This window comes from Oryzias latipes, chromosome 5 (genome assembly GCF_002234675.1).
Source record: "Oryzias latipes chromosome 5, ASM223467v1".
In the NCBI taxonomy this organism is placed as follows: Eukaryota; Metazoa; Chordata; class Actinopteri; order Beloniformes; family Adrianichthyidae; genus Oryzias; species Oryzias latipes.
Genome location: NC_019863.2, coordinates 13,858,273 through 13,885,029, shown reverse-complemented (window position 1 = coordinate 13,885,029; position 26,757 = coordinate 13,858,273). Strand labels below are relative to the sequence as shown.

The following is a 26,757-nucleotide window of genomic DNA, read 5'->3' as shown; positions in this document are numbered from 1 at the left end:
CAGACACACGAATCATAACTAATGTTACAAGTTAAGGCAGAGCAAACATTTAAGAATAAATATCTTAAAAATGACGTTATTTGCAATATTTGGGCCTACTTCAGTTTTGGTCATGATAGACCAAACAAGAGATTTTTCCTCTGCAACGTTGTTGTTGTTGTAGGGCAGGTAGCATTCGAATTTAGAAAACGTGCATCTAGCTATGCGATAATAACCTTTTCTTTGTCTCTTTTCTCCTCTTCTTCTCTTTTCTTTCTAAATTGGGCACCAACTTTGACCTTTTTTCTCCATATTTCAGATGTTTTTGCATTTAGCATAAATGTCCTGACATAGGTATCAAGTCTGTCGACTAAACCAACTGTCATCTAAGTGAAGAATTTTTTTTTGTTTTCCCATTTTTTATTTGAAATAACCAAAAAAGCATGATTTTTTTATACTTTTTTTATACCCGCAGCCCCCCCCCCCTCCCGTTCGTCAAACATTTCCAGCAGGAGCGCGTGCAGCTGCACCCAGGGGCGCCAATTCGCTACATAATTTTTATTTTTATTTTTTCATCCAGCACTGAGCCGCGGCCTGCGACCGTTGCCCCCCTGGAAGAAGATCCAGCCAGGTTTGCGCATGCGTTTTGTGCTCCGTGCTCACCTCAGCCTGCACCCTTCACCCCGCGCCCCCTCCCTTCTCCTTCTTCACCCCGCGCCCCCTCCCTTCTCCTTCTCACACACATTTGCGTCTACTTCTCAAAGACAGCAGGGAGCGCAGCTGCGGGGCGGGGGCGCCGCCAGGTTTCAGGCTGTTACAAACTCTGTGATATAAGTAAATCAATAGTGGTGCATAAAGTATTTTACAAGAGCTGAGCCGCTGGTGCCGCCCCTCCGTCATTTTTCCGCCCCGGGCGATCGCCCGTATGGCCCGTGCCTAAAACCGCTACTGCGTGCAAGCATGCATAGCACCATCCCTTCTCAAGGCAACGACGGGGGAGGGACCCGACCCACCCGACTTCCTCAATTCCTGTCCTCATCTCACGGTGGCAGCCAAGTGCTGTGAAGTTACATGAACGTAGACAGGTCTACAGAAACCGAGTTCCTTTCACTGTGGCGGTAAGAGAATAAAAGCTACGATTGAACGTGTTCAACGTGACTGTTAATTTGACAAATACAACTGTTTGCTGTTGCAAAGTAAGCAGTGCTAAACTAGGATCAGCTTAAAGTGAATGAAAAACTAAATTGTAAATTTGAAAAACAGACAATGTAAATTTGAGAAAGCAATTTGAAAATGTAACAACAGTTTTAAAATAGCAGTACAGACCAAAACTTTGGACACACCTTCTTATGTAAAGAGTTTTCTTTATTTTCATGACTATAAAAATTTTAGATTTACACTGAAGGCATCAAAACTATGAATTAAAACATGTGGAATTATATACATAACAAAATAGTGTGAAACATCTCAAAATATGGCATATTGTAGGTTCTTCATAGTAGCCACCTTTTGCTTTGATTACTGCTTTGCTCACTCTTGGCATTCTCTTGATGAGCTTCAAGAGGTAGTCACCTGAGATGGTCTTCCAACAGCCTTGAAGGAGTTCCCAGGTATATAGTGCTCAGCACTTGTTGGCCCTTTTGCCTTAACTCTGCGGTCCAGCTCACCCCAAACCATCAGTTCCGTTCAGGTCCGGTGACTGTGGAGGCCAGGTCATCTGGCGCAGCACCTCATTACTCCTTCTTGGTCAAATAGCCCTTACACAGCCTGGAGGTGTGTTTGGGGTCATTGTCCTGTTGAAAAATAAATGATGGTCCAACTAAACGCAAACCGGATAGTATAGCATGCCGCTGCAAGAGGCTGTGGTAGCCATGCTGGTTCAGTATGCCTTCAATTTTGAATAACAGTGTCACCAGCAAAGCACCCCCACACCATCACACCTCCTCCGCCATGCTTCACGGTGGGAACCAGGCATGTAGAGTCCATCCGCTCACCTTTTCTGCGTTGCACATATTTGTTTATTATTTTTTTTCTTCCTTTGTTTGTCTTGTGGTGGCCATAACACCAGGAACCAACAAAGATGTCCGTTCACCGTTTTAATTTGAAAATCTTAACCGGAAGTGAGTTTAGGTCCTAACAGTCTTGACGTTGGTGCGGTAAAGTTGAGTGTGCTGAGCCTTCAAACAAGTCAGGCGGGGGAAGAAAAAATACGTCCAACAAGTTCTGCGCATCCTCTATTCCGCTGTCAAAACGGTTTAGCTCAGACTCTCCGGAGACAGGAACGCTTTAAGAAAAACATGGCTACTTTCTCAGCCTGGTTTTGGAACGAGAGGTTTTGGCTGCCGCACAATGTAACCTGGGCGGATCTGGCAGACCCAGCTCCCGGGGTGGAGTATCCCAAAGCAGGACATTTGTTGACTGCCTTACCGTTAGCTTTGGGGATTTTCGCAGTTAGAATACTCTTCGAAAGGTGGGTATTTACTCTCACACACGTGTTTCTTTTTATTTCTAAGAACTTTATAACTAAATTCGGTTTTCGTGAGGAACGTTTCCCCCCTTTTTCCCGAGGAGCAGATGATGGGTTAGCTCAGTCACAGCGGGAGGACCGCTGTCTTCAAAGAAAGTGCTCCCACTTTGATTTGATTTCCCTCTTTTTAAAAGATGATAGACGGCCGTCTTTGTTGTTAACAACAAACTGTAGTGTCGTGTTCTAAATGGCTAGAAACATAGTAATAACTAATGAAGGCAAATAATTATGTATAGCTCAATGTAGTTTCTTTTCTTTAGACTGAGGGCGGGCAGACTGTGAACCCATGTGCTCAGTAGTCTTCCGTTTACTTCCATTGATTCAGAATGATGGACCTCCACTTCCTTGTCAGCCCTGCGGCTCTTCTTGTGAAGCGCTCTTGCTGTTAGAAATGATTTTAGATCTCTCCGTTTTTCCCCTCTCGGCACCCATTTGTAGGAAAGTCATAGTATTTGTTAACCAAACAGTTTTGTTTGGGACCCCCCCCCCAAAAAAAACAAACAAACAAACTACCAGTTAGATCCCTTTAATTGATGTGCATAACTACTGTAACTGTCATATCGCCCTTAACTATAAATATAAGACAAGTTCACGTTTAGTAGTGATAAGAAACACAACACAATAGAAAGGCTGTTTGCACTGGAGCAGGTCTCTGCAGAAGAAGTCAGGTCAGGAGGATGGTGGTGTCACAGACTGGTTAACCCACAAGTGAAGGGTTTCCTCTGCTGAAGATCCGGTTTGTGAAACCATGAGGTCCGCTTGAACAGTATCAAGTTGATGGGCAAAAAAAAAAAAAAAGGAAAAAAAGCATAATCATTCGATCTGCTTGCCATTGTGTTCATTTATGTCCAGTGATGCTTCAAGTGACAACACCAGCTCAGTGGCCTTGTGGTAGAGTGTTCGCTCTGTGACTGGAAGGTCGGGTGTTCAAATCCAGGCCGAGTCATACTAAAGACAAAAAAAAAAACAACTCTAAAAAACAACTCTGCTTGACACTCAGCATTAAAGGGTTGGATTGGGGGGGGGGGTTTAATCTGCTAAGTGGTTCCCTAGCACGACTGTGTCTGCAGCTCACCAGACGGGAGGGGATAGGATTGGGGATAGGTCAAATGCGGAAAATAAACAGCTATACTTTGAACTTTAACAGGAAAACCACAAACAGAGAAAGAGGTTGCCAGTACTAAATGGTCTCCGTTGGTTCAACTGATGTCAACAATGCACTTAATGAAAGCGCAAAACGTTCAACTCTCTTAACCCTTGTGCTATCTTAGATGACCCCACCCTTACATTGACGTGTTATTCCTACCATGACAAAGGTGGATAAAGGTGGAAAGATTTCATGTAATCCATGGACACCAGTGAAGATCACAAATCATTGAAGAAAAAAGGTCCAGCGCACTGTCTAGTGGGTCTAGATGACCCAACTCCCAATGTTAAAGTGCCGAGGATAGCACAAGGGTTACAGGAGTTTTAATACCCCCTGCCTTTAAATTTTAACAGTTGACAGACTGTATTTACTTTGTTCAATATGACGGGATGTTTTCTCTTTACATCAGCGGGGCTGATGGGAAATTATTCTGATCAAAATTTACGACACAGTAGTTGTGAAAAACATTAGAAAAAAAAAACTTTAATCGATGATGTTGCTCTTTCTCCATCAAAGCTGTACTCTATAAATCCGCCCTGCTGATGTATAGAGAGTATTGTTTAAACAGAAGTGCCCTGAAGCAAATTGCTCAACAGAAAAGTGTTTGAAAAATCCATGTGATTGTCATACATTGTAGAAGTTACCAACACAGCAGCTTCTGTTGTCCAATTTGAGTGTTTCAGTAGTGCTGTTCTGTAGGCTCCTCTGTGTGGACTATGTTGGATCTGTTACCTTGACCTGCATTTCCTCATGAAGAAAATCTGAAGGTTTGTGCTCCCTGCACACCTTTTTTAGTGGTGTGACAACAAACATCAGCGTACGTCAGGAAGTACATTATATCGACAAACACAAAAAGGCACGCTTCTCTGAACCGCTGGGGGGACAGATTTATCAGATCTATAGTCATAAATATTCTAAATATACTTTTGGAAAACAAAGGGGAGCTATTTTTGATGTGTCAGACCAGGCATGTGAATAATGACCAATCACAGGCCACTGAGGTGTCTGATGAGGTGCTGTTGGTTCCCGGCCTCTGTCTCGGGTGGCCCTAGTTGCCATGGGCGACGGCGTCCTCAAAGACTTTAGGTCCTGATACGGGGTGAGGCAGTCCCACCTTTCATTTCTGCCACTGCCTGTCACTTAAGACGACTCATTCGTTATTTATGAGAGAAAAGTATCAGAGCGCAGCTGAAATTCAGTTTACATCACTAGAAAATAAAAATAAAAAAACTGCTGCAATCTGGTCACACTGACACAAACGCACTGGACAGAAGGATGAGGAGAAAATATCTGCATTGCTTTATTCAATAATAGAATGATAACATAAATAATGAGAGGAAGCAACAATGTTAAAAAATGCTATTTTAAACTCCAAAAAGTAGCTAAATCCATAACAAAAAACTTTCTGCATCTTTTATGCAATTTGAAAGTAGCACAGTTAACAGCTTAAGCTAAATGTAGTTATATGATGTCCTGTGGAAACTTGACATCTCATTGTTCCAACTGTGCATTCAAACTTGACTTTTTAAAGTTTCTTACTTATTTGGACAATGTACCAATGGCATGTTAAAGTCCCACTCTGATCATCTTTTGATCTATTGTAAAAGCATCCCCAGTGGTTTTTTAATTATGATTATGCTGTCCCTGCCTTTTTTTTGTTGACAAAATCGAAAAACCTGTCATTTTCCAGGAGCAGTGAACATGCCAACTGTAGCTTCGACATCACAACTCCAAATTTTTTAAAAACTGAATTTTTTTGTCTGCTCCGGATTCAAAACAGTTTAAAAAAAGAAATACTCAGAAATGCATTTTTAAACTTAATTTTCTTTTTTTATGTTCTCCATCATCAGAAAAATGCCATAAGAACATGATAAAAAGACTCAAAACTTTAATTTTTCTCGGAGTTGGTCTTTAAAGAAAAGAATCCAACCCTAGTTAACTTCTTATGGATCTTGATGTGTCCTCATAAAAATATTCTAACAATGTGGACTAATCTATAGATTTTATAAGAGGACTGAAGGCAGGAGTGCTGCATTAGCTGGATTGGAGTGGCTCGGTCTATTTGCTGGACATTTTGAGTTCTTCACTCTAGATTGGCAGCAGAAACAATGGTGCACGTCGACTCGGCACCACCTGAACAAGCCATACTGGCATTGTTGTCATGCCTCCAGCCCTGCAGTTCCAGACTGTGTGAATGAGAAATGCCAGCTCAGAGGAAAGTCTGCTTGTTGTGTCATAAAATTCTGTGTGTAAAAATGCGTGTGTGTTTTGGTAAAGCATATTAAAAAAAAAAAAAAAAAAAAAAAAACTTGAAATTTCTATCTTCTTTCTTCAAAAGCATTTCCTCTTTATCCCTGAAAAGTGTCAACTGTCATATGAAGTCATTTGAATGCCTTTGGGGTTCCTCTTCCTCATGCAGGGCATTTCCTGTTGGGGCTTATAGAGCGGCTGTGTTCATCCCACCCCAAGCCCACGCTCGTCTCAGCCAGTTCATTCTTGTTCAGTCATAATTACTGCTGAGCTGCTGACTATGTAGATGGAAGTTTCCTTTTGTCTGTGCCCGTTCCTGAAGGTGTGTAGTGAGCTAAAGGTGCTCAGGTATCAATGAGAACACGATTAATCACGATTAATCAGATGTTTTATGTTCACCTGGTTGATGAACAGGTCCTAAAGAGAGGTTTTTGCAGACGCCGTTGATGTTTATGCTCTTTTTATGAATTGCTTTATGTCTGAATACACTGACATCTTTTATTTTTTTTCTAAGTATAATATCTGTTTCAAAGTCAAGCAAACCATAGCAGCACCACAGCCAGTCCTCTGATGCCTCCACGCTCTTTCCAGTGTGTCCAGCTCGTGCATTTCTTTGGTGCCGTTCACTTCACAAATGTTAGAGCATCCATGACCAGCTCTGTTGCTTAGTAACACTATTTGTACATACTGGAGGCCTCAGACTCGAAAGAGGTACTTGGATGTTTTGACATGGATAGATTATCTCAAATGTGGGGTATTTTTTGGATAAAATAGGAATTCTCTCCAATTTCATAGACATTTATCCCTTGTGCTATCTTAGATGACCCCACCCTTACATTGACGTGTTCTCCCTACCATGAGAAAGGTGGATAAAGGTGGAAAGATTTCATGTAATCCATGGACACCTGTGAAGATCACAAATCATTGAAGAAAAAAGGTTCAGAGCACTGTCTAGTGGGTCTAGATGACCCAACTCCCAATGTTAAAGTGCCGAGGATAGCACAAGGGTTAAACAATCTGGATTATTCACTCTAAATCTCAATCACCTCAATTCCAGGAAATGTGGGCATGTAGTCCGTTTTTATGTTTCTGGAAAACCCAGTTCCTCTAGTTCCCTTGAATGGGGCCCACATGGTTCTCCTCACTCTGCTCTACGTTCCTCCCCGGCTTGAGGTTGCTAAACACTGAGAAATGTATGTCTGCTTTGCTCGTTCGAGCTTAACATGTACATAAATAGTAAAATGTGAATTGCCTTAAGGTAATGTTTAACAACATGACGGCACAGGAAACTCCTCTGTCCGGTTTCTCTTCTCAACAGAACTGTTTTATTCTTCGACACATCAGTGCTGTACACTCATTTATCTGTTCTTCACACGATCTACAATCAAGTTTCACTTTTTGTCAACTTTAGGTCCCTTTTGAAAGACCGGGGGAAGTTCATAATTCTGAAACTTCCAGGTTGAGCCCTTTTTGTAAAAGTTGTGGGAACCAGCTCCTCTGTTGCAACGATTACTTTAGGGGAAAGAAGCAATCTAACTGCCTACAGGTAAATCTGGTTCTTGCAAGGGAGAAAAACTGATAAACATGGGTAAAAAGTTTGATTATTTTTTTTCAAACAGTACAATCCTTAGGTTTTTTTAGCTTCGTTAGGAATTAAGGTGGTGATGATACCAACCTTTTTTATGTGCAGTAGCTGCACAAGAGACTGGTATGATTCCAAAAAACTATTTAGGCAGTCTGTTTTACATTAATTTTGCAAAAGGTTTTCAACTGTGTTCTGTTTTTATTCTGTAGAGGTTACTGCTTGCAAATAAAGGTGACCATGCATTTAACACAAAACAAAACTCCCAACTGTCTTGTCAATGTTTCAGTGAAAGACAAAAATCTATTTAAAAAAGTCTAGTTTTCAGAATTTCTGTAATTTTAGACGAACCGTGAGTAAGATTTGAAAGATCAGTGAATGTATTTTTGGGCTTCTAAACTATTTAAGGTCATTTGATACAATAATCAGTTCCTTTTTTCTCTCGTCTTCCACTGGGCTCAAGTTCAGTGCATGAATAGTTGTAGGAATTTGACTAAATATCTCTCCGGCACAGGTGAGGGAAAGTTTGCGGAGGAATCCATCCTGGTCTTTGTGTTCAAACTTCAATGTTTGCTTTGGAAAGTTTGCGAAAAATGATCGGAAAAACTTTAGAAACGCTTTGGAATGTTCTTTTTCTGTGAGGACACTTCTAGTGTTCCTTCTAGAGAGATGCATTAAAATCAAGCTTCAATTCTTCAAGCAAGCTTAGGATTTTTAAGAGTGTGTGAAAAAAAGGATATGGGATTCTGAAAGGTCAAGAGTTCACTTGAAAACTGGGTTTGCAACTTCTTCAATAGAGCGATTATCCGTCTCTATTCCCCCGGGAATACCTAGATATTTAAAGGAATCTGCAGTGATTTACTGAATCAACTTTTCCCTCAGAATTCTGCTTTTTTTAGATGCTTTATACTATTTTTTTGTATTCAGAATTACCCAAACAATGTGTTTTCTTTTTGAAATGAACCAAATAAAAAGAAGAATCCAGCATCACAATAGTTATCAAGGAGCATTAGCTGGAATTTTATATAGCCAAAATATCCGTCTGTTGATGATAAATCATTTGCATTTTTCTTTCGTGCTGAAGCTCAGTTTCCCTGTCGTTAGTCAAATAAACTTGCTCTGTAATTTTGTAAAGTTCTTCCCTTGTTCTGTGTTTTCATGACCCTTAGCTGATCTGCATGCATGATGGTTCCAGTCTAAATCCTTGCAAGTTTGTCTCCATCCGGCCAATCAGGCTTCAACATTGCTCTTTTGTTTCTCTTTATAAGATTTCTTTCTTTACCCTCTGCTGCAAAAATATTGAGATTATTCTCCAAGCTGGCTTCATTGGGTGGATGTGAGTGTTTTAAGCACGCAGAGTGACCCCTCTGACTCTCACCTGTTTCAGATTTATTGCCAGTGCCTGTGCCCGGAGGCTGCACATCCAGCCAGGGGCGGGAAGAAGAGCTCAACCCAACGCAGTGCTGGAGAAAGTGTTTATATCAATCACAAAGGTTTGGAAGACTTGTTTACTCTTTAGGGAGCTGCTAGAATACAGGAGCGTTGCGATATCATTTGCCACCACTAGATGCATCCCTTTGGGAATTGCAGGTGGAAAGTAGCTTTGTGCTAAACCTGCTTCAAAACATCCCTCTTTAATAGAACAGTGTGTTTGTTCTTAATTCTTGACAAACAATCAGCTTAACTAAAGTACAAAAAAAAGCTCACCTTTCTTTAATGCAGTACATTTTATGAAGCCGCTTCAGCCAAGTGGACAAAGATGCTTCATTTTAAGCAGTTTTTTTCCTCTCAGTTTTGATTTTCTCTCATTACTTTTTTTTATTATCGATTTATTGAGTTATAGTTATAGTTGAAAACCTGTTCATTTCCCTTAAGACCTTTGCTGTTGTTTCCATTTCACTGGTGAGAAAAGTTTCCCTTATATTTCTGAATAAAATAAAATAAACTACATGTGTAACCTAACAAGAGTTCCTAATCTCCTACTTACCATTTAATGCGGCAGTGCTGCAGAAATTTGGCATCACCTTGGAAGAAGAAGAAAAAAAAGAATATATATTTATACAATTGGAAAAAAATTCAGGCCTGATGGGGTTAAAATCCTGCATTCGAATATAAAATGAACTCCCTCAGAGGTTTGTGCACACTGATGCAGAGGCTTCGGTGTTTTTAGGGGGTTTATGTGGTGTTGCATTGAGGAAGATGCAACAAACTTTATTGACAAATCCCAGATTTTCACTTGCAGTTGCATCAACTGACTGTCAGTTACAAGTTGGGTTTAGCGAAGTCCCCCAACATAACTACATTAAGCTCAGATGACCAGTTACTATCTGTGTTAAAGCAAATTGTATTAGGGGTGTGATTGAGGTCAGCGGGGCTTCAACTCATGACTATCCTATTAGGATAATTTCCTGCGGCTCAAGTTTCCAAGATGACCTTGTTTCTTTTTCCTCCCTTCATCTGTGTAATGTCATATAATGTGATGCATTCATGTTAGAAGACGGAATGAAGATGAAGGACTTTTTCTCCTGCATACATTTAAAGGGCAAATGGAGAAAATGGAGAAGTAGCAGGAAAAATATCTGATCTGCTCATTAACTTCACTCCACAGTCAGTTTGGATTCAGCTCTTTCCTGGGTCTTTTGTTTGATCTACTTCAGACATCAGTTTGCTTTCAGACATATGACCCACAAGTTGCATCATTGTATTAATATTTTCTCATTCTTTTCCTCCAGCTCCTCCTGTCCAGATTACAGAGCAGTATTGGAATGGCAAAACCAAAAAAGAGTGAAATTACACTGTTCTAATATACTGATAAACCTAAACTAAACGTTTCCTTAAAGACCCATTTGGATCATCTTTTGAGTTATTTTAAAAGTGTTCTCAGTGGTCTTTCAATTCTGCTGTTTTAGTCAAAATTTAACAAAATGTATCATTTTCCAGGACAGAGTTTCTGCAGAGCGGCAGCATTTCATTAGAAATTCATCTGGTGGCGTTGAGCAACCCCCGCCCCCTTCCTCTCCCCTTTGATGAGAGCTCTCTGTTTACACTCTGCTAGCTTACAGCCCCTCACACCCCAACCAAACATTACTGGTCCAACTAAAATGGCGTCCATGGGTCTATCTATCTGCAAATGGATGCGGAGCAGGGAGCTGGTGCCCCGCCCATTGTGTTTTCCATGTCACAAATACGGCCTTATTAAATGGCATTTTTTTCGTCTGCTCCTGATTCACAATGATTGGAGTAAAGAAATCTGAAATGCAATTTTCAGCTTAATTTTCTTTATAAATGTTTCCCATTATCAGAAAAATGCCACAATAACATGTTAAAAACACAATTTTCATCAGAGGCTTTTAATTAATGAAACTATTTGGCACATTTACACAAGGATTTTCAGAATCTCATCATCATCTGCCTATGCTCACTAAATAAACATCCATGCAGCTTTCCACTCCAAACTGAAAGCTTTGCTTTTTCCCAACAGAACCCAGATTCCCGGCATCTGGATGGCTTATCCAAGCAGCTGGACTGGGAGGTGCGAAAGGTCCAGCGCTGGTTCAGGCACCGCAGGAACCAAGATAAACCAAGCACACACACAAAGTTCTGCGAGAGCATGTAGGTCTAGTCCCGTTATGTTTTTCCTCTGAAAGCCTGAAGCGCTGTCCGTCTGTTGTTTTTGTGAAACGAGAAGCTGTTCTTTTCCTAATTCTTCTAGGTGGAGATTTACATTCTATTTGGGTATATTTACCTATGGGGTGCAGTTTTTGTGGCAGGTGAGCACACTAGCTGTTTGAAACTTTGAAAAAGGTTGCTGGACTAATCCAGGCCCTTTTTTCTCCTAGACCCCTTGGATGTGGGACACACGGCACTGTTGGTACGGCTACCCCTATCAGGTACTGTGTGACTCAACTTCCTGTGATCCTTTTGGTTTGTGACCTCAGCTGTCAGTGACGCAAATGTTCCTTCCATATAAAACTCTTCTCTTTAATCCTATACTTGTCATTTCAAAGGGCAAGATAACAAGTGGCGTTACCTCTTGTAGGGTGTGTTTCTGAGTGTGCTAAAGGTTAAACGCACAGTGTGAATGGGCTTTTTGCTTTCAGGGGCTTGAAGTAAGCAAGAAAACATAGTGGATTTTAAATATTTTCTGTCTGTAATACCTGCGACAGACTGGCGACCTGTCCAGGAAGTCCCCTTGCCTTCACCCACGAGTGGATAGGCTCCGGCAGCCCCGAGACCCCGAAAGGGACAAAACGGGTTAAGAAGAAGACAGATGTCTGTAATACTGTCTTTGATTAAACTGCTTAATTCGGGTGTAACAAGTACGTGATGCGCTGTCACCAAAGCGCAGAAAAAGGAACCAGTGCTGACTTTTTACCCTCTACTCTCTGCAAGAGGCTCTGCAATAAAAGCCCCAGTATATAAAAGCAGAAACGTTGTTATCTGTTTACCTTTTTCCCAATGCGCCATAAAAAGCACTCTGAATTTAGTAGACTTCTGTGTGTGCCCAGTGAGACAAAAACAGTGGAAGCACAATTTTACTGGCAGAAGAAGAGGAGAAGCTCTGAGCATCACTTGTGTTTGGTTGGCTGGCATCCAAAGTTAACATCAGTGGAGTTTCTGATAATAATTTGAAGTGAGGATTGGGACCAAAGAGAAGGCCAATAAACTAAAAGAAGTAGAATGTATGACTCAAACAAAAGATCAGTTGGTTGTTTCTTCACTTTGTTTTTTTTATTTTCTTTCTTGAAACCTAAATAGTAAAAAAACAAAAAACAAAAAAAAAAAGATTTTTACTTTAAAATTACACATTAAACAAAGCTCTTTAAATAATTCAAATATGCATCCACCATCATTTTTACAGTTCTAAAAAATGTCTTCTTTTACATTTAAACACAAAAAAGCACAGCTTTTATAAAAGGAAATACCACCTTCAACCATCTTTCGCTTTAAAACTTTGAATTTATTTCCTTTTGAAACATAGTTTATGACGGGTGCACCAAAGCAGACGTGCACACACACACACACACACACACACAAATCACGCATTTTATGCTTAATTTAATATGCAGTTAAAGCGGTCATAAACTACCTCCCAGTGTTTCATGCTGCAGCATGAACCCAGCAAAGCAACCCTTAAGTTTTTACAGGAGCCTGGGGTGCACAGTCTGCTGGACAGAACCAAACGCACGACAAACACTGACATGATTTGGGACCGTTTTTATGTGCTTAGGATTGACATAAATTGTGTGTGTTGACAGCAGCAAAGCATTCTTGAAAGATCTTTGTTTCAATTTATATACATTGGAATGAATAGAATTATTATTAATGTTATTAAAAATGGAGTATGTTAAATGGCGTATATCTTTTTTCTAAAGGCAGTCACAGTCCCATTCATCGATTCAGGGGCTGGTGGCGGCTCCGCTGCCAGTTCAGTGTCTCACCAAAGTAAGCTTTGACACATGGGCAGGCAAGGCAGGAATTGAACCTGCAATATTCTAATCAGAGGTTGACCACCCTACCGCTGCACCACAGCCACCCCCAAGAAGGATTCAATCAAAGGAAGAAGAAATAAAAAGTCAATGGAATGTTCTTTTGTTTGTCTGCATTCTTAGCTTTTACGTTTCACTTTTGCTTCTTTTTTTCACAGAAAAACAAAAAAACATATTTTTTCTGAAAAGCATAATTTACTGTCACACCTCTTCTAGTTTGACACAAAGATTTTGTCTATTGAGGCTGAGACATTTTTGAAAACAAACCTTCTTTGTGTCTCCTGAAGTCATATACAGAGCATCTTCAGAGTAGTAAATGACACATCATGGTGATTCTATGCTGGTTTATGGCACTATTTAACAGTCACATGGGTCACTTTTACAGCCTTTTTAATGTATGCATTGAAGATTAAAGCAGTATTTAGTTGTTTGTTACACTCCCTGAAGTTTCTCCCTGCTCTTTGTCACTTCAGGTCATGACTCGGGGTCTTTATCTCTACTACGTGACAGAACTGGCTTTCTATTGGTCCCTCATGTTCTCCCAGTTCAGGGACATAAAAAGGAAGGTGAGTGCTGCGTTCTTTTTGGGTCTGCTAGATCCCGCAGTGGCCCCTCCCTGTGAAACATTAGTCAATACGACTGTTGTTCCTCAAGTGGCAAACCATGTGTAGATGAATGCGAATGTGTCGCCAAGTTTTCAGCTTTAAGAGCACGAGTCATTTAGTATAAATCTGCCATTTCATACAAACTTGCATGGATTTGATTAATGAAGGTCACAGAGAAGGGGCTGGATCTCATGCTCAGTCAGTCACTGGTTGCAGCAGCAGGGCAGCCGCTATCATGTGACTGCGAGAAGAGTGGGCCTGGCCTTGTTAGAATTATAGAAATTCCACAGAGCAGCAGACTAGGAGTTAGACACGAAGCAGCAGATATCAGAAATTGGTTCTTTTATGTGTTTAAGTCATTGATGTTTGGATGAACTTGATGTTTTCCTTTAAATAATAAGTCCTGGGTGGAGATCTAATGAATGAAAACATATTTACAATTACACAAATGCACCAGTTTGCATGCAGGACCTCCATGACAACTGCTTCTTTGCAAGGCTCGTCAGAACGTTTCTATCCAGGGATAGGTCTTTCAGTTGAAGATGTAATTCTTGCTAGAATTTTAATTGACTTTCTGGATTAGATTTAAAAAGTTTGTAAAATGTAGCTTCTTTTTAAAAAGAAAAACATTTTAGTTATATTTGCTTTGGAAACTCCTCACTTAAAGAATGTCGACCGGCTTTACACTCTGAATGTGTCTCAGCGGGCTGGGTCAAATGGATTTAGTATAGGAAAATGACAGGAAATCAGACCATCACACATGTTTATGTAGTGTGTTTTTTATCTAGAAGCCTTTATTTTTATTTTTTGTACTAAAAATGTGTAAAATGATAGGATTTAGGCCCTGCCGGCCTCCCAGGAAAAAAAGGCTTAGCTCTTTGTTTACTCCTTACTATCTTTTATAAGGTCCCATATTCCAACACACCAGCTTTAGTAAACAGAGTTTTAATGATGGTCATTTAATCGGAAGCTTCTAGACTGCCTCTGCTTGTTTTGTTAAGTAAAAATCAAACGAAGAGGCTGGTGTAAAGAATGCAGAGCGTGCTGCAGCTGAGCCGACTTAAAGAGAAAGTTAAGGAAATGTGATGCACACTTTTGTCTATCCTGTCTGATGCAATGCGTTAGACATGCGGCTGCATAGTTGGGTGGAGACTATGGGCATGTGTTCAAAGACGAGGAAGTGTTCGGAGAGAAACGCGGTAAAGACTGTGCATGGCTCTTTAGAACTGGGTTCCTGCTACCTGAAGCTGTGGGGCGTCTTTTACTCCTCCATTGTGGTTCTTAGGCTTTGGAGAAAAATAGCAAACAATCTGAATAAATAATTTGTTTATTTGTTTTGGTTACATTTGTTTTAGTTAGGTTTTGTCATCTTAGATTTTCAACATCTCAGAAAACTGAGCAAAATGTTGCAAATATTGATGCACATAAAGCACATAGTCTTATTTTCAGCCACACAAGAATGTCTAGTTGCTGTTCAGAAACACATTTCTAATGGCATTTACATATATAGATTTATTAAAAAAAAGTGGATACTACACAATGTTATGGTTAAAAGAAAAAAAGGATGACGGTGCTTCATGGTCATAAGAATAGAAAATATAATGCTTGACTACATTTTAAATTGAAGTAAATCCCTAATATGAATCTGTTCATCATCCACACTATGTCTGTGTTTTATTGGACACAGAGTGTATTTTATTTTGAAAGAAATTAATTTGCTGCTCTCAAAAGTAAAAGAAGTTTCAATTGTAAAAGAAAAACACATCACTATATTTATTAGTCTCCATTACTATAATTCAATTATTATCAATATTTGAAAAACTATATTTTATAAATTTACATGTGTCAAACTCAAGGCCCGGGGGCCAAATGTGGCCCGCCAATGACATTTTATGTGGCCCGCGAGAGCATAAAAGTTTTTAATTTCTTAAAATAAAAAAGAAAATGTAGTTGATTACATATTAATAATGTGTAGCTGCTGTTGTAATTATTCAATGTTTGGTCTTATGTGTGTATGCAGACAAATTGTTGTCATCAAACCATCAGTTGGATGCAAAGCTGTATGCAGCCTTTTTTTGTCAAATGTTACACTATAATACATGTTCTTTGCAGCTCAGTTTTATTTTGTTTTTGTTTATTCACTTGGACAATTTGATCCTTCATTAATGGAGTTATGTGGGTTTTAATAAGCGTACAAAATGTAAAAGGATTTATGCTAAAGTAACAAGCAAACATATGTTTTCTATGCAGCTGTAATTGTCACTTAAAAAGTTATAATAATAAATAATGAGTTATTTAACATTAAGGAGTAGTTACAATTATTTTATATCTGGCCCTTTGAGGACAGCCACTATGCTGATGTGGCCCCCGGTGAAAAAGAGTTTGACCCCCCTGTTAAAAATGAATGGATTAATGGCCACAAAAATGTAAATAAAGTGTATTTTGGTAAACGGTGAGGTGGGTCTATGCGGCTCTAGCTGGGTTTTTGGACCAAAAAACCCTTTTAGTGTTAAGGGTTGCAGACCCCTGCATTAGAATCTTATTATTATTTAGGAGAGCATACCAAAATAAAACACTTAAAAAGCTGCTAAAAACAGCCCAGTTAAATGAGGAATCATTGCCAAATACCTGAAATCCACAAGGTTGTGGTTTGATTCCATTTACAGTTTGATCGGATTCACTTCAGTGTCATTTTTTTTATTGGATCTATGCAGAAAACAGTTCTGTTTGCTGATGAAAAACTGTTTTTCACATTCATAGCCATTTAACCTTATTGAACAGATGTGGATATTTAACTAAACCATCATTAAGTAAAGCTTACATGATGCCAGCAGAAGCATAGTCTGCCCTGTGCTGCCGTATATAAACAGATACACATTGTGCTTAAAATGATAAGAAATTCAATTACTGGTAAATTCAATTTCTAGAATTCTACTATTTTGGTGAATTGGTGTTCATGGAAAATGTTAGTTCTATAAAAATAAAGCAAAAATGAAGACGCTTAAATGGACTGATTTCCTCTGCCTTTCATTAATTCTCTCATTTTGTTTCATGATATTTGTTTTGTTATTACATATACTGCACTGTTTCTGTTGGTTTGTTCTGTTTATGTATGTCTATATATATGTATATACCGTATGTATGTCACATGTTTTTTTTTAACATAGTGTAATTTGTGGTTATTGTTGTTATAAGTTGTGGTCCTTTTGTGTCAGTGATGAGAAGCCTTTTTTAACACAACTCTTCATTTCTTGTTGGGCACAATTTGCAGATCATAGATGTCTTCTGTGACAAAGTGAGAGCACAAGATAGCTTTAGGTGAAAAACTCACTGAAGTATGTTTATGGATTTTAGCTACAGTCAGTATGTTGACACCACATGATTGGTTGATCGTGTTGCCATGGTAATATGTAGCCCTCAAGAATCCCAATCAAGTTATTGTAGGTGATCCGGGCGACATTAATGTCTAAACCACATTAAATGCTTGCAGAAGTGTTCCAGCGTACTATCACTTTTCCTTCATTTGTGTTGTTTTTCAGGACTTCCTCATAATGTTCGTCCATCACCTGGCAACAGTCGGCCTCATCAGCTTTTCTTACGTCAACAACATGGCACGAGTAGGAAGCCTTGTGCTATTTGTCCACGATACCTCGGATTTCCTGCTAGAGGTCAGAAACCTCAGAAATCTGCCTCCATCACTGCAGATCTGTGTGTGGATATTATATATATATTTCCCAGTAGAGAGTTTATTGCTGACTTCATCATTCAGACTGCACTGTAGCATGGGACCTGTATGCCTGCCACACACAAATCCAGTTCACCATGATGTTGTTTGTAGTTATGTGCAGGAATGGGTAGACCAGTGTTCACCTACAGTAACTGAACCCTTTCACTATCCAACCAAAGCAAACTCAATAAAAACATTTTTTTTTTTTTTTTGCTGTTTATTGGCTTGGAGGACTAATACACACAATCAGTGTTTTTACTTAAATATTTTTCTAAATGTGCTCTACCAGATCAGGCAGTGAAAGGCCCAAAATACATCTTTGTCTTCTTATATTTGTTTTGTTTTCAGTTACTATTTTCAGTCATAAGAAACCGTGTTAAGAATATCAGTTTCATGACATAAGTCTTAACATTTGTTGGTCCGCAATTTAAAAATGGAGCGACGCAAATAAGAAATATAGAATATTTTTGTTGCGTCAATGTGACTTCCAACAGCCTAAAGACGCGGTTCAGACGCTAAACAATGATGGTGATGACATATGATGTAGTTTGGTTATTTCCTCTTGGCCAAAATCCAAATAACTTTCACACAGTTGAGATTTAGCGCTGGAATCTGTAAGCTTTTCTTTTCAACAGGCAGCAAAGCTGGCCAACTACGCCAAGTCCCAGCGCTTGTGCGACTTCCTCTTCATTTTGTTTGGTGTGGTCTTCTTTATTACACGACTCGTCATTTATCCATATTGGTGAGTCCTGGTTGGAATAAATAATTGACTTACACTGTCTTGTCATTTTTACCTTCATCTCTTTAATTATTAATTGATCATATGGTTAGGGGCGGGGCTATGTGTTGCTTTCTGAATAATATTTAGTTTTATGTGCAAGTACCTCTTAGGTAATTCAAGTAGGCTTTACATAAAAGAAACAGCAGCAAGAAATTAAAAAAAGAAAACACTGTAGAAATAAAACTGACAGTAACACCACCTAATTACAAAACAGCATAAACCGGTCTTTAACCTGGAGAGTTAAACTCAGGAGCAATTTGCTTCTGGGCTTTTAAAGTGATTTTGACTATTTGTTTCTTTTTTCACTTTTGAAAGCAATGCAAATAAAAATGACAAAATAAATAAAAAACATTTCTTAAAAATTAGATTTGACCCTGTTGGTTGTTTAGGGTTAAAATTATGGGTCCGTAAGCTGAAACACAGCAACTGATGTGTGGAGGGTGAGCATTATTGTTATTATTATTAATGTAGGTCAGAAAGGCACACAGCCGCTGTTCTGACTCTCCATAGGGTTTTATTTGATGGATTTTGTAAGTCATTTTTGAGAAACTTCCCGAGCCGTCGCACGATACGACTCACAGATACGCTCGTCCTGATCTCTGAGATTTGTGCGGACCTTTTATCAGCATGGAGTCTGTCAGGTGAAGCCGGTTCTCTGATCTGGATCTGGATAGCTCTGCCTCAGCTGAGAGAGACAAAAGGCCAGAACCAGCGGCTACAGTAACTCGAGCAGCTATATTCAGTGTCGTGGCGTGAATGAATGATGCAGCCCGTGCTGCCGGTGAAGCTCCATGAACTGAAATCCAAGCCCTCACAGCGGGAGATGGGTGTGTTAACAGCTCTGCTGCATTTAACTGGCAGATGTAATTGAACCCACAACTTAGCCGATGTTGTACTGCTATTATTTTACACGTCTATCAAGTTCCCGTTGTAATTCTGTTGCACAGGTCGACCATTTTCCGTCTCTGATCAGCTTCCTTGTTTTACAGGGTCCTTAACTCCACTATGTTTGAGAGCTGGACAATAGTCGGGCCGTTCCCGTCTTGGTGGCTCTTCAACTTCTTACTGCTGGTTCTCCAAGTTCTGCACATCTTTTGGTCATACCTCATAGCTCGCATTGCGATCAAAGCTATGCTGAGAGGGAAGGTGGGTAACCAAAGAGCAGAATCAGGCATGGAAATGTGCAGAACTAAACGTTTTTAGGGACTTTTGGTAGTTCTAAACTGTCTGAGACTGGGTCTGCAACCTTTAGCACTTAAAGAGCAATTCTGATCGGTTTCTCACTGACCAAACATTTCCCCCTATAGAAAAACTGGACACTGATTTGTATTTATGTTATTATTAAAATTATGATACATATCAATAAACTATTGTTTTTGTTTTTTTAGCATATAAAAAGATAAGAACTTTAAAAAATAGGAAATAGTTATAACTTTTGACAACGGTTCATATGACTTTGTTTCTAAACATAAGATCATTTCAATGCAGTATAATGTCGTCAGGAATTTAAAAAAAAATTACCATTTGTGCTGCATCTCTGCCAGAAATTCTTAAATCTGAAACCTAAATTAAATTCACTGTATTTTTTTTTAACTATAAGACGCACTTAAAAACCCTTGAATTTGTTTAAAAAATAGAAAATCCACTGTATGATTCAGGTTCTTTTTACTTACCTCAAATCAATTTTCTGTAGTAAACGGTGCTCACAAATCTGCCAAAACGTTTAAGTTTGACTTTGGTAAACTACAAAGCCAAACCGCTTGATGGATTCTCTGAGCATTATGGGTACTGTTGTCAGGAGCCTCTCTGAGTGATGAGGACTATTCTCCAGCTCCTTGTGAATGGACCAAATAAAGTTAGAGTTGGTTTAGTTAACGTTTTTTGAACTTTACGACTAAGTTGAACCTTATAGTAACTTTTTAAAATGCTTTAAAGCTTTATTTTTCTTTAATCACCGTGCCACAATGGAGGGGTAAAAGAGTCGAATGTGGCGCCAGAGCCTCAGGTTGAAGACCCGTGGTCTAAGACGACATTTTATTTAATGAAAAACATAATAAATGTCTTTGCTGTTTCCTGGAATCCTGTTACTTTATCTTAAAATATGACTGAAATGTTGCTGCAATAATGCTTTTCTTGTTCTGTACCAGCTTTTACCTGTCTGTGCTATAGAACCAGTCAGTCTCACTTCACTTTCACACGTAGGCTGCTCGTGTTGTCAGTGATGCATTTACAGCCTCTCCTAGTTCTTTCAGTCTTCCCCTGACTCTCTCTCATTCCTTTCTGCAGGTGGAGCAATTTTGCTCTCCTTCCAGAATGAGAGCAGGGGATCCTTTGTGTCTGTCTATCTTTGTCCAGTGAACCTTCCTTCGCTGCTCTCTTGCTTTTCTGACTCTGCTTGACAAATGTCCCTTCTGCTGTTTGGCTGTAAGTTTCTCCCCTTCCTCTCCTATGATTCCTTTCTCATTTCCTGATACAGTGGTGGACAAAACTGTTGGTACCCCTCAGTTAAAGAAAGAAAGTCCACAATGCTGACTGAAATGACTTGAAACGTTCAAAAGTAACAATAAATTAAAATGTTTTAAAAATTAAATAATCAAAATCAGCCATTACTTTTGAGTTGTTGATTCACAGAATTATTTAAAAAAAAAAATACTGAAATAGGGCTGGACAAAAATGATGGTACCCATAACTTAATATTTTGTTGCACAACCTTTTGAGGCAATCACTGCAATGAAACGGTTTCTGCTCCAAATGGCATGTTTCAGCTCCTTCCACTGATGTTCAATGGGATTCAGATCTGGGCTCATAGAAGGCCACTTCAGAAAAGTCCAACGCTTTTCTCTGAGCCATTCTTGGGTGTTTTTGGCTGTGTGTTTTGGATCGTTGTCCTGTTGGAAGATCCATGACCTGCGAATGAGACCAAGCTTTTCGACACTAGGCAGCACATTTCTATCCAGAATGCCTTGATAATCTGGAGATTTCATTTGACCTTGCACAACTTCAAGACACCCTGTGACAGATGCAGCAAAGCAGCCCCAAAACAGAACTGAGCCTCCTCCATGTTCACAGTCGGGACAGTGTTCTTTTCCTTGTATGCTTCATTTTTGAGTCTACAAACATAGAGCTGATGTTTCTTACCAAAAAGATCCAGTTTTGTTTCATTTGTCCAAAGGACATTTTCCCAGAAGCTTTGTGGCTTGTCAACATGCATTTTTGCAAATTCCAGTCTGGCTTTTTTCTGATTTCCTTTCAACAGTGGTGTCCTCCTTGGTCGTCTCCCATGAAGTCCACTGTGGCTCAAACAACCACGAATGGTGCGATCTGACACTGATGGACCTTGATCTAGGAGTTCACCTTTAATATCTTTGGAGGTTGTTCTGGGCTCTTTGGACATCAATTTTCCTCTTCCGGCCACGTCCAGGGAGGTTGGCTACTGTCCCGTGGGTCTTAAACCTCTGAATAATATGTGCCACTGTCGTCACAGGAACTTCAAGCTGCTTAGAGATGGTTTTCTAGCCTTTACCTTTACGATGTTTGTCTATAATTTTGTTTCTAATGTCCTGGGACAGTTCTCTCCTTCGCTTTCTGTTGTCCATGTTCAGTGTGGTACACACCTTTTCACCAAAAAGCAACGTGACTATTTGTCTCCCTTTAAATAGGCAGACTGACTGATTCTGGGTTTAAAAACAGCTGTGATGTCAATTAAAGGACATACCTGAGTCCATCATGACCCCCTGGGCAATTAGTTCTCAGTCTTTTATGGAGGTACCATCATTTTTGTCCAGACCTATTTCATTAGTTTGTTTTTTAAATAATTCTGTTAATCAACAACTCTAAAGTAATGGCTGATTTTGATTATTTAATTTTCAATAAATTTTAATTTTTTGCTACTTTTGATTGTTTCAAATAATTTCAGTGAGCATTGTGGACTTTCTTTAACTGAGGGCTACCAACAATTTTGTCCACCACTGCCATCTCCTCAATGACGGCAGATCAGCGTCTAGATTGCTCGCAGTAGAAGGGTGGTTGAGTCATGTAGTCACACTGGATGTCAGGTATGTCCAGCTGTTTCTCAGAAAGCAGAATCACATTATTGCCCCACATCACCACCCAGTGGTAAAGAAAAAATCTAGAAATCCATCATTGGTATCACCAATAAGTAAACGTCTCTTCAGTGCTGACAGTTCATTAGGACCTCTGGTATCTGCAGATTTTAGTTTTTAGTCTCACGGTGATAATCTGCTTCACCTTATTTTAGTAGGAAATTTGGGCTAAATTGAGTTTTTCCTGAATAATCTACTTATAGTATTTTGATACAATTTCCTTGCATTTGTTGTAGGTATGCAAAGATGTTCGCAGTGATGTAGAGAGCAGCTCAGAAGATGAAAGCAACACTACCACAGGCGGCTCCAAGTCTACCCACCTCTCCTCGAATGGAGAAAACGGCACAAACGGCCATTGTGCTGCTGTTAAAGCACGGAGGCAAAACCACAGCAGCTGGTGATACGGAGCGAACGCAACAACCCACCTGCAGCCCCTCCCCTCACAGGGGAGCACGTTTGTGAACGGCTGGCGGGCGCACACTGACACCGCTGTGCAGTCGCACAGAACTTCCTGTAAAGACGTGGAAATCAACTGAAGCATGTGATTTTTTTTGTACTTCTTTGGAAATGTCTGTTTTGTGTTGCTTTTGGTCGCAGATGTTGGGCGGTTTCAATGTTCTCTCCCAGTTTTAGTGGTCAGATGAACTTGATTATTTTTGTCTCAAAGGGGTTTATTCTTAATGGATTTCCACAGCAGGTGATAAACAAAAGTAATGAGTAAATAGTTTTCTTGTAGCTTTGGTTTATCAGCTTTAAAGGAACAGCTGCTCTGTGACAGGAAAACTGTTGGCCCATCTTTTTTCTCCAGTTCATTGTGGATTCACTGCTTAAATTTATTGTTGGTTTTTTTAAGCTGTTTTACTGTTTTTTTACTATTTTTCTGAGGCCACATTTGTAGGAAATGTGTCACTTAAAACAATCCAGGGTTGAGGACCACTGTTTACTGTGTTCCCACTTGAGTGCCTGTACAGATGTATTTTAAAATAAATGTTTTTAAAACAGGATTTTGCCACTCAGTAAAAAAAACAAAAAAAAACATTACACTGTGACCAAAACTATTTAACAATAAAGTACAAACAACTGCAGCCATTTTTACTGAAACGGAGTCACTTCATTTAAATGCAAAACAATAGGACAAAATAAATGGTCCTAATAATTAGCTCGATGAAACATTTTTAAAAACCCTCTTGGGTTTGTGAAGCGACCTTAGAGTCCCAAACTCCAAAAGAGAACAGCCATTTTTAGTAATGTGCTCAAGAAAGAGGAGTAGGAGATGTCCACATGTACGCTGAACAGAGCAGTCTGTGCGATGTCAGTCCTTGATGATTTCAGCATCCTGGTTCTCTGCAGCCACTTTCAGGTGTTTCTGTTTCTGCACGTAGCGGTACGCTCGCATCGAACACAGGTAGCCGCCATACACTGTCAGCAGCATCATGGAGGCAGAAAAAGCACGGTATCCGATGTCCGCCAGGCGTTTTCCTGTCAACATGATGATGACGGTAACCCTGAAAAGGAATCCAGAGAAAGTAGAATATAATATTTATGAAGGCTAATTATGCATTTGTAGAAGGAAAATTCAACTAAATAAAACTATTCCCTTAACTCTAAAAGAACACCCAAATGCTGCTCAAACATTGCTTCATAAACAAAATCTATAATGTTTGGGTAATTATCTTTTGTTTTAACATTGTTTAGCAAAAAAAGCAAAGTCTGATCATTTTCCCCTGATGTCACATTTGTAAGGAAAAAGGAGTAACGCTGATGTATCAAGTCTTATCTTTCAAACTTCTAATATTTACCTTTGTCAAAAGAAAAACTAAGGAATGCAAAAGCACTGATAAATGAGGCGACTTTTAAAATGTACTCAACTGACCATTGTTAATACAACCCGCCAGAACAGAGTAGTATATGCGTGCACTAGTGCGTTTTCTGACTGTCTGAATCTTAAAATATTTTAAAAAATGTATCGTTCAATTTGGACCCTAGACTAGAGTGCATGATGGTGGTGTCATACATTTTGTTATGGATAAAGCTTATAGTTTACAACACTAGCAACAATTATTGTGGTATTAGTGACGTTGGTGACGAAATAGAAATTTTAATGTCGTTTGAATAATATTTTTTATGCCAAGTTCGTTGAATTTGCCCAACCACAGCAGTTCCTGAGTCACTACAAGCCCAACCTGTACAAAAATAATAGTATACAAAACACGACAGGAGTAGACAGTACTTGAAGATGTCTGAACGTTCTTACCTCTGATATTTATTCCAATAAAGAAGCAAATCGCGACAATCTGCCTCAATGTCAACAGGGGAGCTAGTTAGTTAGCAGTCACCGTGCTTACATTCGCTTTTGTAAGGTACGGAAAGACAGAAGGGACAAGAATGGTTGAGCTATAAAAATGAGAGCGCCTCCTGCCGAATCGGAGTGAATGTCCTGACAAACCCTTCCGCGGCGAAACAGCCAAAAACAGTTATCGGTAATGCGGAGATTAGGTGAAATCGCTGGTGAAAAACATCGTAATTCAAGTATATCATCTGTATACAATGTATATAGAGATCAGGAGGTAGCCTAAATGAAAAAAAGGCTTGCCATCTGTTGAAAGGAATACTAGATTCAATTTAACAAGTCACCGTAGTTATTACAAATTTTATGCGTTAATAAATTGCTTTTGTTCTCTTTCTTTAAGTGGTTTTGACATAATTCTGTTCAGAGCCCATTTAAAAAAAAAACATTTTGTAATACATTTTTCCAAACTAGGACTTCAAAAACTTTATTTAAAATGTTCAGGGTTGTTAAGCATAACTACGGTGGCCCTGAATTGCAAAGCATTCAACAAATCACTCGATACAAAAGCATTTTTAAGATCACAACATAACACTTAAGGAACTCAGACAGATAAAAACCACCCACCCACACTCACACACATGCAGTCCAGACCAAAAGTTTGGACACACCTTCTTAGAGTTCTTTATTTTCATGACTACGAAAATTGTAGAGTCACACTGAAGGCATCAAAACTATGAATGAAAACACGTGTAATTATATACATAGTGAAACAACTGAAAATATGTCAAAAAATGTTTTTTGTTTTTTTAAATATGGGCTTTCAACAGAATTATTTCAAAACCAGTTAAATAAAGGGAACAAAAGGAATTTCTTGAAGGAATGTTAATAGAAAAGACAAAACGCGCACACACGCACGCACACGCAAACACCACAACAAATCTTAAGTGTGCAGTTCCCCTACGCACCAGAGTTTCCACCCGGACTTATTTTACAGAAACACACATGGACAAGGCAACATACCCACCGAGTTGTGACAGCGGTGATGAAAAAGAGGATCCTGGAGCTGCTCCTTACGGCAACTTTATAAATTATTACACGTTCAACCCTCCGGAGAATCGTCTGAGTTTGGTTCCGGCCACACTCCTCCATGAACTGGGTTACAGCGACGATGAGGCCACGCTGATCCTGGACGTGGGCTGTAACTCAGGGGTCCGTCAGATTAAATTTATTACAAATAGATTTCAGAGATTAAGGTCAAGGCAGAAACTAAGACTAGCCAAGGCAGACATTTGGATTTGTAAATTTCTCATCATGCAACAAAAAAAAAAAAAAACCAATAAGACTGTTTATCAGTTTAGTTTGTTCACAGTTTTCCTCACAGTCAACAAACTATCTCATTGGTGCTGTGTAAGATTTATGGCGTCTCCTAGCAACCGCTGTCTCTGTGTTTGTCAGGAACTGAGCGTAGCCTTTTACAAGCATCTGGTGCCGCAGTCTGAAGGGAACCAACGTAGAGGAAAAGTGCACCTGCTGGGATTTGATCTGGATGAGAGTCTTGTTCAGAGGGCACAGCAGACCAACCCTCTGCAGGACAGCATCACCTTCATCACTCTGGACATCACTGAAAACACCGAGCAGCTGAAAGTCTACCTCAGTGAGCATGGCTGCTCTCGGTTCCACCTGTGTCTCTGCCTGGCAGTCACCATGTGGGTCCACCTGAACCACGGAGACACTGGCTTGACGCAGCTGCTCTCTGGCTTGGCCTCCATCAGCCAGCATCTCCTGCTTGAGGCGCAGCCGTGGAAATGTTACCGCTCTGCAGCCCGGCGGCTCAGGAAGTTGGGTCGCTCCGACTTTGACCACTTTAAGACCCTTAAAATCCGGGGGGACATGGCGGATCATGCCAGGGAGCATCTGGAGAAACACTGTGGGATGGAACTCATCCAGAGCTTTGGCAGCACCGCATGGGATCGCAAGCTGCTGCTCTTTAGACGCAAATAACATTTCAGGACCAATATTTTTAATCTGCAGCACATAATGATATTTACCTGAAGAAATCAGTTGACTGCCATCAGATTTTTAATGGAAATACTTTCATCTAATAAATAAAAAAACTATTTTCTGTATTTTCCTCATTTTTTGGTGTTTAGATTTCACAAGAATTTAAAACTGGACTGTCATTAGCTTGAGCAATTTCACCATTATAAAGGATTTTTCATACAAACTGGTAACATTTCTACATAATTTTTACACCATGCTTTAAAATTATGTAAATAT

General features: G+C 39.6%; 3 protein-coding genes across 4 annotated transcripts; 2 read left to right on the top strand and 1 right to left on the bottom strand.

Moving 5' to 3' along the window:
* The first annotated feature begins 1,975 nt into the window (after positions 1 to 1,975).
* cers5 (ceramide synthase 5) lies at positions 1,976 to 23,207 on the top strand. Of its 2 annotated transcripts, XR_002290216.2 has the most exons (11): positions 1,976 to 2,449; positions 8,873 to 8,978; positions 10,967 to 11,097; positions 11,198 to 11,255; positions 11,325 to 11,375; positions 13,448 to 13,540; positions 17,119 to 17,247; positions 17,942 to 18,048; positions 19,077 to 19,233; positions 20,374 to 20,511; positions 22,427 to 22,540. XR_002290216.2 is itself a non-coding variant. In XM_004068811.4 (10 exons), the coding sequence occupies exons 1-10, from the start codon at positions 2,277 to 2,279 to the stop codon at positions 22,589 to 22,591; spliced, it is 1,170 nt and encodes a 389-aa protein (XP_004068859.1). In that variant the 5' UTR covers positions 1,983 to 2,276; the 3' UTR covers positions 22,592 to 23,207. The 2 variants fall into 2 exon arrangements, 1 of the variants encoding a protein (XP_004068859.1); XM_004068811.4 differs by lacking the exon at positions 20,374 to 20,511 and having other exon boundaries at positions 1,983 to 2,449; positions 22,427 to 23,207.
* LOC101175473 (cytochrome c oxidase assembly protein COX14 homolog) lies at positions 22,916 to 24,576 on the bottom strand. The gene is made up of 2 exons (XM_004068812.3): positions 24,445 to 24,576; positions 22,916 to 23,695 (listed from the first exon to the last, which is right to left on the bottom strand). The coding sequence occupies exon 2, from the start codon at positions 23,677 to 23,679 to the stop codon at positions 23,503 to 23,505; it is 177 nt and encodes a 58-aa protein (XP_004068860.1). The 5' UTR covers positions 23,680 to 23,695; positions 24,445 to 24,576; the 3' UTR covers positions 22,916 to 23,502.
* Positions 24,577 to 25,446: 870 nt separating this feature from the next.
* Positions 25,447 to 26,606, top strand: bcdin3d (BCDIN3 domain containing RNA methyltransferase). Its single transcript, XM_004068810.4, has 2 exons — positions 25,447 to 25,689; positions 25,936 to 26,606. The coding sequence occupies exons 1-2, from the start codon at positions 25,483 to 25,485 to the stop codon at positions 26,479 to 26,481; spliced, it is 753 nt and encodes a 250-aa protein (XP_004068858.1). The 5' UTR covers positions 25,447 to 25,482; the 3' UTR covers positions 26,482 to 26,606.
* Positions 26,607 to 26,757: the final 151 nt, after the last annotated feature.